This window comes from Primulina huaijiensis, chromosome 11, assembly GCF_012295235.1.
Source record: "Primulina huaijiensis isolate GDHJ02 chromosome 11, ASM1229523v2, whole genome shotgun sequence".
In the NCBI taxonomy this organism is placed as follows: domain Eukaryota; kingdom Viridiplantae; phylum Streptophyta; class Magnoliopsida; order Lamiales; family Gesneriaceae; genus Primulina; species Primulina huaijiensis.
The window spans coordinates 23354229-23365560 of NC_133316.1; the positions used below are offsets into that span (position 1 = coordinate 23354229).

At 36.4% G+C, this 11332-nt stretch overlaps 2 protein-coding genes and 1 pseudogene across 2 annotated transcripts; all 3 read left to right on the forward strand.

The window, feature by feature from the left end:
- Positions 1–2025: 2025 nt before the first annotated feature.
- Positions 2026–5194, forward strand: LOC140988718 (oligopeptide transporter 1-like; annotated as a pseudogene).
- Positions 5195–5725: 531 nt separating this feature from the next.
- Positions 5726–6809, forward strand: LOC140987228 (transcription factor DIVARICATA-like). Its single transcript, XM_073455658.1, has 2 exons — positions 5726–6183; positions 6494–6809. The coding sequence occupies exons 1-2, from the start codon at positions 5855–5857 to the stop codon at positions 6690–6692; spliced, it is 528 nt and encodes a 175-aa protein (XP_073311759.1). The 5' UTR covers positions 5726–5854; the 3' UTR covers positions 6693–6809.
- Positions 6810–7943: 1134 nt separating this feature from the next.
- LOC140988857 (ABC transporter G family member 26-like) lies at positions 7944–11175 on the forward strand. The gene is made up of 8 exons (XM_073457934.1): positions 7944–8225; positions 8335–8490; positions 8571–8754; positions 8857–9135; positions 9228–9512; positions 9597–9881; positions 9974–10081; positions 10371–11175. The coding sequence occupies exons 1-8, from the start codon at positions 8104–8106 to the stop codon at positions 10638–10640; spliced, it is 1689 nt and encodes a 562-aa protein (XP_073314035.1). The 5' UTR covers positions 7944–8103; the 3' UTR covers positions 10641–11175.
- Positions 11176–11332: the final 157 nt, after the last annotated feature.

The window sequence follows — 11332 nt, forward strand, 5'->3', positions numbered from 1 at the left end:
CACAAAAGCCAAGAGACTTGATTCATCTTGTAAATATTACAATGAAATTCGTAATCAATTGAAGTGAGACTTGAATATAGTTAAATGAATTATTAAAAATAATTATAATGAAATTAAATTACAAGCTTTAAATAATACTTGGGAAGAAAAGAGGAGTAATTTGAACAAGGATCAACTCCAACGAATTGGATATTATGGAAAAACTTTGCAAATTTAAAAAAATCAACGTGGAATTAATATTAAATGTATTGTGGAATAAATGAGAAATTATAATTACCTTTGTCTTTCATTTGCTCGGTCATCATGCTTATTAAAATTAATTTGGTTACTTTAATTGAATGACAAAATAGAACTCAGAATTGAAGACATAGGAGTGAAATTTGATTCAATAAATTTAATATTAATTACTATAAGTTAATACTAATGGGAAATTCTTTAGAGCGTTAGATATGTTCTAATTTCATATTCATAGCAATCACACATGTTGCAACTGATAATAGTTATAATTTACTACACAACTATACTACTGTTAATCAATACTTTAATTAGAAATTCTTTATAGTATCGATATGTGCTTTAATTTCATTTCATAATGTTGAAGGAATACATGTTCAGAGCAATCGAAATATGATGATTTGGTTGTTTGTACGAGACCGTAGTTACATTTATGATTAGTTATAACTTTTGATAACGAAAAATGTTTAATCCTCTAATTGTTATTAAAGATATGGTAACATGTTTGTTTCTCATTGATGACAAGGATTACAATTGTTGACAGGAAAATTTTCGGATATCAATAATTGTTTTTACGAAAAGAAGAATGGAAATATGATGGTTGAACTATTGTGTGATTAAAGAAGATTGAAGAAACACCGTTAGTACTGATTATAACTTTTAGTAAAATGATAAGATCTGGAACCTAAAATATTCATAATAATGTGCACATGTTACATATAATTCAAACATTTCCAAAAATATTAATCGTAATTGCCCAAAAAAAATTCACAGTAATGTGCACATACTACAACTGATATCGTTGATGATGATTGAATTTTATATAATAAAAGATTTTATCACTCAAATCCAAATTCAATTCCACAAAGAAATAGGTGAATTTGATTTACCAAGTTTTGCCATTTTTCCTGTTTGAATTGATATGTTTTTGGATTTGCTTTAATAATTGATTTTAACTTGAATCGGACGCAATTATTTTGTGGATTTATAATGATATATATGGCTATCTAATTTCTGTAAATTATATATAGGAGTGTAATAATTGACTCAATTAAAGTAAAAGTTATGGAAAAGGAATAAATACAAATAATTGTTCAATTGATTTAAATCATTATTATAATTAATGGGAAAAAATAATAATGAAAATTTGACTCCCCATATATTTCCATCTGAAGCTAGAAAAATCACACACTGGATCACAATTATATCTCCCACCAACTCCAATTTAGATTTTAAAATGGTTGAAATCTTGATGAAAATGGTCATCAATTTTCACAGTCCTATAATTTGACAGATTTCCGTATAGTAACATTAATTCTTGTGGACCAAACAAAAAAAAAGGAAAGACAAATAATTTGATACGATGGACCTGGACTGCCTGGACTGCAAATGTTATATTAAGTCCATATACATATATTGCACAAAATAAGGAGAGTTCAGCCTACAAATGAGGAAACAACCTAAAAATCCCACACAAAGAAATCAAAGATTCAGAGCAAAAAAAATCTTTAAAAATTTTGAACAGAATATTCAGATTCCGTTCTTCCTTGGGTCAGCCATTGAATATAGGGAGCTCATTGCCTTATTTAGAGAACAATTGACAGCCAATAATGACTTGATTAGTGTATGTCGAATACATCGTCTGGTCCCCATATTTTTATGAAAGTTGACATATATGTTGATGATTCAAATACTATAATTTGATGACATCATATGAGATAAATAAGTGTAACATATAATAATCCATGACTTGAGAAAAATGTAAGGAGGTGGAGAATGAACACAACAAGGACTGCTTATATATATTGTAACAAACACTATATAACAAGGCTAAGGAATCATTGGCATATTTGAGGGATTCACATATATTGGCTGTTCGTTTATCCGATTTGTTTGAAAATCAAGCAAGAAATGGCCATCGTCGATGGTGGCGAGGTCCCTCAAGGCGACGACGAGTCACGCAGGAAGCATCACACGAATCTTGAAATAACTGGTACCGAAGTCATTTCATTGTCCATTATATGTTATTCTACTTGCATGTTATAAGCATATTTTGATGATGAAAACCGATAAAAAAGATCATACTGGCAGACCAAAGTTTTATAAGTGAATAGTGATGCCTGCTCACCCTATGAATACAAGAAGATGTGACATGAAATATAAGGTTTCATGCTAGTTTTTTCCTCTTTGAGGAACTACTCTAGAAATGTTGTACCAAATCATGTAGACGAAGATGAAGATTACTGTCCAATTGAGCAAGTGAAGATGACTGTACCGACAACCGATGATCCCACAATGCCCGTCTTGACATTCAGGACATGGTTTCTTGGCCTAGTCTCATGCGTAATGCTGGCCTTTGTCAACCAGTTCTTTGGCTATAGACAGAACAGCCTATACATTTCTCCCGTAGCTGCACAGATTGTCACTCTCCCACTTGGAAAGTTCATGGCAAGAGTGCTGCCTACCAAGACTTTTCATGTGCCGCTGACAAATTGGTCACTCTCTTTGAACCCAGGGCCTTTCAATCTTAAAGAGCACGTCCTGATAACTATATTCGCGAGTTGCGGTGCGTCTGGTGTTTATGCTGTTAGAATCATTACCATTGTTAAGGCCTTTTACCACCGTCAGCTCCATCCATTTGCCGCCTGGCTGTTGGTCCAAACTACGCAGGTAACTAACATTGCGTGTGCTCTAGGCATGTAGCATAAAGTGGTCGTTCTATGTTGAACCGATGTTTGTTTTTGGTTTCCTTGTTTCGGATTTTATCAGATGCTTGGATATGGCTGGGCTGGATTGTTTAGGAAAATTTTGGTGGAGTCCCCTTTCATGTGGTGGCCTGAAAACATGATTTCTGTGTCTTTATTCAGGTGGTATATGTACACATACACATTTATCTCATTCTTTTAATTCAACAGAAGAAAAACGATAACACAAAAGAATCTGACCTGTTCTTTTCCACTTTTTTAGAGCACTGCATGAAAAAGAAACAAGACCAAAAGGAGGGCTTTCAAGGCTACAATTCTTTATTGTAGTCTTTGTGGCAAGCTTTGCGTACTACTTAATCCCAGCCTATTTCTTCCCTTCAATTTCTGCCATCTCTGTTGCCTGTTTGATTTGGAGGGATTCCATACTCCCTCAACAAATTGGCTCCGGTTTGCATGGTCTGGGAATCGGTTCCTTCTCCTTGGACTGGTCTGCAGTTGTGGGCTTCATAAGCAATCCCATCTCGTCTCCTGGATTTGCCATTGTCAACAGCCTCGTCGGATTTTTCCTGGTTATTTATGTCATGACCCCATTGACCTATTGGCTTAATGTTTATGACGCCCAAAATTCCCAATCTTTTCTTCTCACACCTTTGATCACACCGGTCAGCCTTATAACATCTCTCGTGTGCTCAATCCTAAGACTTTTGATCTCGTTATACCTGGCTATGAAGGTTACAGCAAACTGTATCTCAGTGTTTTCTTTGCCTTCACTTATGGCCTTGGTTTTGCAAGTTTAGCAGCTACCGTCTCACATGTCGGACTCTTCCACGGAAAGTGAGAAAATATGTAGTTTCTATTTTGAAGTTCAATTCTGATTCTGTCACTTGCGTTTACATTAAGACAAATTTTCTGTTATGATATGTAATCAGAACAATTTGGTCGCTGTGGTCGAAGGCAAGGGACAATCTGCACGGGAAAATTGACGTGCACACAAGGTTAATGAAGAAGTACGACCAAGTACCGAACTGGTGGTTCTATGCCATTTTGGTTGCAGTATTTGGTCTTGGCCTGTATGCTTGTGAAGGTTTTGACAAGCAGCTCCAACTCCCATGGTGGGGGCTGATAATGGCCTGTGTAATGGCTTTCTTCTTCACTTTGCCAGTCGGAATTATACAAGCCACAACAAATCAGGTACGTCAACATGTTCTGCCACTCTTGAATGAGTACTCTTCCCCACAAACTTAATAATATAAAGCAATTTATCTCATTCTATTGTGCTATTAATGTTGTGCAGCAAATCGGGCTAAACATTATAACTGAGATGGTTATCGGTTATGTCTACCCTGGAAGACCTCTGGCAAATGTAGCATTCAAGACTTACGGCTACATTAGCATGGCACAAACACTTGGGTTCTTAACCGATTTCAAGTTAGGCCATTACATGAAAATCCCTCCAAAATCCATGTTCATCATTCAGGTAACTCAAACTCGGTAACAGAAAAAAAACTCATCTATCACAAAAACTCTTACCTCCTTTTCCAAATGGAAGTTGACAGGAACCGTAGTTGCATCATGCGTGTGCTTTTCCACATCTTGGTGGCTCCTCGAGTCGGTCCAGTACATCTGCCAACCTTCTTTACTACCGGACGGTAGCCCGTGGACTTGCCCTGGTGACGACGTGTTCTACAACGCTTCGATCATATGGGGAGTGATTGGACCGCTCCGAATGTTCACAAGCCACGGAGTTTACGGAGCGATGAACTGGTGGTTCGTCGCCGGTGCACTAGCACCTGTGCCAGTTTACCTGTTGACACGATTGTACCCCGAAAAGAAGTGGATCAGGCTGATCAACGCGCCCCTCATCTTGGGAGCTACAATGACTATGCCGCCTGCTAGATCGGTGAACTTCATCATGTGGGGTATTGCTGGAATCTATTTCAACATATATATCTTCAGGGTGCACAAGAAATGGTGGGCGAGGCATGCCTACATTCTGGCTGCATCGCTGAATGCTGGGATCGCATTCATGGCCGTGCTGCTTTTCTTTTCGCTGCAATCGTATGGAGTTAATGGTCCAAAATGGTGGGGTTTGGACGCCGATGATCATTGTCCGTTGGCTACCTGCCCCACGGCTCCTGGGGTCGTAGTCGAAGGCTGTCCGGTTCATTAACGAACTAGTTCCATGCATGCATCATCATACAAATAGATATTCATCCGCATTGTACAGTTTTCCCTCTTTTAAAATTTGTGTCTTGAGTTTAACAAATACTTTAAAAAATGATTTTAGTTTTTGAAATTAAAATAAAAATATATGTTTAGATAAGATTTTTGTAAAATATTTTTAAAAAAAATTATAAAAATCGTTTTCCAAATATAATTTGTACGTAACAATTGAGATTAGTGCATAATTTATCAAAATACTTATAAAAAAATGTTATATAAATTTCTAAAGCTGATTTTCTAAAAACCAAAATTTATTATGTTATGTGTGCATTTGTCACTTATAATAAATACTCTTTTGATCATATTAAGACCTTACATTGAAATTTTTATTTTGATATATCAATAAATATTAAATAACTTAAACTTCTTTTCCTTTCCTCCTCTGTTAATTTGGTTCCTCAATTTGTTTAACTAAAATTTTAATTTAATAGTTGATTAATTTATCAATTAATTCACGCAACGTTGTCAATAAAGAAAGTCAAAACATTTTCAAAAAATTAAAAAATAAACAATTGGTTTTTCGCGATTTTCAACGAAAAATAATAATAACCGAAATGCAAATCGGAAAGATCCACCGAAATATCCTGCAGCCAATCGAATCTCAGTAGTCGCATGTTAATATATACATGATCCCAAACTGGATCGCCCAATCAGCTTTCAAATCTCACCAGTGATTTCTTGATTTGCCGATAATGGCTTATTTGACCGGGAGTGATGCGAACTCAACGTGGACTTGGGAACAAAACAAGATGTTTGAGAATAGTTTGGTAGAATTTCCCGAGTATTTCCCGAACCGGTGGGACAAAATCGCGGCGAATGTCGGAACAAAGACAGCTGCGGAGGTTCAACGACACTACTCCATATTGTTGGAAGACGTAGCATCGATCGAAGCTGGGTTGGTTGACCCGCCGAGATACGAAGAGTTCCGATCATCAGAACCACCAAAAAGCCCTAAACCGGAGAAGAATCAAGCGATGGTGCAGAGAAAAACTGCCAAACCGTGGACAGAAGATGAACACAGGTACTAAGAACCACACATAAGCCCTGCACAATGTATAGTTGGTAGAGGAGGCGAGCGCGTGGCTAAGTGACCACGTGTTTGATTTTAATGCCAACACATTATCGTTTGAGCCAGTTGCCTAGTGCGATTTACACTATTACTGTGCGCACCCGACGGATAGCTGTTCCTCCTAGAAAAAAAAAAATCAAGCACACATTAAATTACTTATTCATCTATGCATGTATCATCAGTAACACAGATATACATGATCTTGGAAATTCATGACACTTGATTTCTTTGATTTAAATGGTTTCTTGTTCTTACTTGGCAGGTTATTTCTGCTTGGTTTGGAGAAATATGGAAAGGGTGATTGGAAGAGCATTGCACGGCACATAGTGGTAACAAGAACCCCTACCCAAGTAGCAAGTCATGCACAGAAACACTTTGAACGTCAAGAGAAGGACAATCAACGAAAGAAAAGAAAAAGCATTTTTGATAACTCGATTGATGAAAGAAGCGCCATGTATTGATTTATTCTTCGTTCTGTTGAAGAAATAGGTCTTCATTAGGGATGGGTTATATGTTCTTTATTGCTTGCTTTAAATTAAACTTTTGGGCACAATTTTTTTTGCCATCGTTATTATTGAGCTGTGCTGTATATTTTTATGAAATAAAGATTTAATATTTTCTATGGATATCATCTCTAGGTTTAAGTTCTTTAAACCAGTAGGCGCTGGGGCGGTCACCTTAACATTTAGAAAGAAAATTTCTCTTTTGACGCTATTAAAAAAATCGCGTCCGACTAATTTAATATATATAATTTATACATATTTTAATTTTTTTTAAAAGACTGTTCGACATATTTTTCAATCAATTTATATGTTATAAATAAGAATAAAATGTAATTAATTTTGAATTTGAATTCGATATAAATGAAGGAAAAACAAAAACCATCTAGGCCCTAGGCGATGGGTGGCCACCCGCCTACCGCTATTTAGAACATTGCTTTAAACCACTTTTGTAATTAAGGACAGCGAAGGAGGAGATAATATCTATTTTTAACTTTAATTATTGTAAAACTTGAGTCAAATGAGGTTGATACAATGATCTCATCATTCGCACCAAACGGTGTCAAGTATTGTCATATTAAGCATGATAGACTCAAAGGGTGAGAGCAAAAAATATATAATGTGGGGGAGACTTATTGAATTGAGGAGGATTGCTCTTTACGGTGATAAAAATGGGGTGGTCGTTTTAACTTTTTACTAGTAATGTTCCCATGTAATCAAGTTAAATTATTGCCAAATATATGTTTATGCTAACTAAAAAACTAGTCATCTAACTCTGTAGTTGGCCATATAAAGCTTGCTGCTCAACAGTTATCATTCTTTCTCACGATATAGGCAGGATTTTGGTCTGTTACAGTTTAATTTACCGTATATAACATTTAAATTGCAAGCTCAGTTTTAACTATTTTATGAATGAATACTTCAAGAAAAAATGGAAACTCAGATACAAAACGAAATTGAAGATTTGTCACTTGCACCTCCAACCATGAATTCCATGGAGAACTCGCAGTTCTCGACTCAAACTTGTCTGAAAAATAAGAGTTCAGAAATCGACATAGACGAAGAAATGTCGAGCACAAGACTAGACAGGACCGTCCCGATTTTTCTCAAGGCAATTCTTAATCTCTTAAGTTCTTGTTTTTTTTCTTATTTGAAAACTTATTGGTTAGGAAGATGAATCATTTAATACCTTTCTTTTATGCAGTTCTCAGGTGTTCAATTTAAGGTAAAAATTCAAAATCCTTCTTCTGTTAATCCAGTCAAGGCTGTCGTATCCAAGTTAAGCTTCCGTTTGAAAATTGAACAAGATAGATACAAGCATATATTAAAAGGAATAACTGGAAGTGTTGGCCCTGGGGAGATCCTAGCCCTAATGGGACCTTCTGGAAGTGGGAAAACTACTTTGTTAAAGATATTAGGCGGCAGACTGCGTGAAAATGTTAAAGGAACTGTTACTTACAACGATATCTTGTATAATCCAGCTCTAAAGAGGAGGTAAATCGAAAAATCAGCTCTTGTTTGAACTGATTTCTGTACGAAAGAATTAGGAAGAGTTGCATCAAGATTCTTATTTCGTTCGGCCTCTATTTTCTCATCTTTGCAGGATTGGTTTTGTGACACAAGATGATGTACTTTTCCCACAATTGACAGTGAAAGAAACATTGGTTTTTGCAGCTTTCTTAAGACTTCCTAGCACAATGAGTCAACGTCAGAAGTACCAAAGAGTAGCGATGGTTGTAAACCAATTAGGCCTTGATAGGTTTGTCTAAATTTCTTACAACATCCTGATCTTTCTTGAAGGCACTGAAAATGATTGATATTAATTGCAACGGTTTATAGATGCCTCGGTACAAGAATTGGTGGCGGTTTTGTTAAAGGGATATCTGGTGGAGAAAGGAAACGGACTAGTATTGGGCATGAAATACTGGTAGATCCTTCATTGTTGTTGCTTGACGAACCAACTTCAGGTCTTGATTCAACTTCAGCTACTAAACTACTCCAAATACTTCAAGGTCTAGTAAAGGTACAGACGTGCCATCTGCAACTGTTTTTGTAATGATCCCTGTGATGAAATAGTTAACCCACAAAATCACTAACATAAAGCTTCGTCTTTTTGAACCAATAGGCAGGAAGGACAGTTGTTATAACTATCCATCAACCTTCAAGCCGGATGTTTCACATGTTCGACAAGGTTTTGCTGATATCAGAAGGGTGTCCAATCTACTATGGGAAAGGCAGAGATTCGGTGCAGTATTTTTCATCATTAACATTTATTCCCGAGATAGCAATGAACCCTGCAGAATTCTTGCTGGATTTAGCAACAGGACAAGTGAATGATATCAAGGTTCCAGATGAACTGTTAGCATCTGAGGGGAGTCCAGAATACGAAAAACTTGTCATAAGAGTTAGCAACGAACTCGCCTCTGTTTCTGGACATTTTTAGTAACTTTTCCCTTTATTTTCAACTTTTTTCTACTAACTGTTGTCTTATGACAGTATCTGCAACTCAAGTACAAAGTTTTATTGGAACCAAAAGAAATGGAAGGGATACATCAAATACCAAAGGCTCCAGAGCGTCTTCAGTTAGCTCTTCAAGTGAAGAAAGATTGGACCTTGACTTGGTTTGAACAATTCAGGATAGTATTCAAGAGAACATTCAAAGAGAGATGGAGAGATTATTTTGATTATCTTCGTCTACTTCAGGCATTTGGGGTGGCTTGTCTTTTAGGCCTTCTTTGGTGGAAATCCAATACCGCAACAGAGGCTCAACTCAGAGATCAGGTAACCTCAGCATTCTTCATCCTCTGTATTCAGTTATGAATTCACCCTTTATCTTTAAAAACATGTTTTTACATCTAACTGCAGGTTGGTTTGCTATTCTACATCTGTATTTTCTGGACATCTTCATCAATATTTGGGGCAGTTTACGTCTTCCCATTTGAGAAGATATATTTGGTGAAAGAGAGGAAGGCAGACATGTACAGATTGAGTGTTTACTATGCCTGCAGCACTTTATGTGACATGTTTGCCCACATTCTATATCCAACTTGCTTTATGTCCATTTTGTATTTCATGGCTGGATTCAAGAAAACAGTAGAATGCTTCTTCTTCACCTTATCTGCAATACTACTGATAGCTGTAACCAGTCAAGTAAGTCAAAAAACAAACCTTTTCTTTATCCAGCACTTGCCAAAATTTCAACCATTTCCTATGCTAAGTTTTGAAGTATAATCTGTGAATAGGGAGCAGGAGAACTATTTGGAGCTGCAGTAATGAGCATCAAAAGGGCAGGCATGATTGCTTCCCTTGTATTAATGCTGTTTCTTCTCACAGGTGGCTATTATGTTCAGGTAGTAAAATTTGAAAGACCAAATATTTAAAACCTTGTGCATATCTCGTGTGGCTCGAAATCAAAAAATATTCCACGAAATTTAAGACAACGCCAATGTGGGTATTTGTTGATAAATTATCAAGATTGTGTTATAACATATAACAGTGTCCCGTATAGCACAACCAATTGCTTACCCACAGATAACCTGGGTCTGACATTTAATTCTTTAACATCGTGCACTTGTTTTGGTAAAAAGACTCAAAATGTAAGGGTTAGTCTCAACTGTAGTGTTTCGTTGGCAATTGCAGCACATACCCAAGTTCATGCGATGGCTCAAGTACGTGTCTTTCATGTACTACGGCTTCAGGCTGCTGCTTAAGGTGCAGTATTCGGGCGATCAGTTGTATGACTGCGAAAGCAGGGGTGGATGCCGAAGATTGCAGAGTTCACCGTCATTTGACACGGTGAATTTGGATGGAGGGTTACAAGAAGTTTGGATTTTGTTGGGGATGGCACTAGTTTACAGGTTATTTGCTTACATTTGCTTGCGAAGTAAAGTAGATATGTACCACATTTGAAGGGCAGAACAAAGAACGACTGAATTTCGAAAAGGTTAAGTCTTGTTGAATTACATTTTCATTTTTAAAAAACTAAATCCACATACCACAATTAATAGAACAATCAGTTGTTCCTTAATTTTTGGGTTTCATTTCTACTTCCTCTCCGGTTATTCATTTTGTGGCTAGGTACGGAGTTGTCTCGCGAATTAATTTTTTTTTTAAATCAAATTTCATGCGTGAAGTTCTTAAGATTCATATTCTGCTCCATACTAAATTGCATCGATTATTAGTTTTGGCCCGATAATAGCCCTTCCGCGATAGATTGATGGTGTGAATCTTCTTGTTAACAACACTCGGAGGTTAACTACATTTGGTATTTGGACATAAATAAGACGAGCAAAATATGAATAAATACGATAACAAGTAATTGCTTTCAGATCGAATTCGACCAGATTCTTTCTGAGTTTTTCTATTTACTAGGTGATTTTTCGAGATCTTAGTGACAAAATACTTCAAGAGAGGATCTCATCAGTTTAATAGAAAACGTTGGCCCGAAAGTAGGAAGGAAGATGCAAGTTGAAAAGACATTTGATCAAATTTTATGTATTTAATCCTCACTATATACATTTTGATTTATTAAGTACAAGTTGTCGATATAGTGTTTCAGTGATACCACAAAAACAGAGGCTTGAACGATTTGCAATCACTTA

Excerpts from the sequence above, each read along its gene's own strand:
- LOC140987228 (XM_073455658.1), top strand. The coding sequence starts at position 5,855 with ATGGCTTATTTGACCGGGAGTGATGCGAACTCAACGTGGACTTGGGAA. Across the intron at positions 6,184-6,493 it reads TGGACAGAAGATGAACACAG|GTTATTTCTGCTTGGTTTGG; the intron begins GTACTAAGAACC and ends CTTACTTGGCAG.
- LOC140988857 (XM_073457934.1), top strand. The coding sequence starts at position 8,104 with ATGGGACCTTCTGGAAGTGGGAAAACTACTTTGTTAAAGATATTAGGC. Across the intron at positions 8,755-8,856 it reads TACTTCAAGGTCTAGTAAAG|GCAGGAAGGACAGTTGTTAT; the intron begins GTACAGACGTGC and ends TTGAACCAATAG. Across the intron at positions 9,882-9,973 it reads TGATAGCTGTAACCAGTCAA|GGAGCAGGAGAACTATTTGG; the intron begins GTAAGTCAAAAA and ends ATCTGTGAATAG.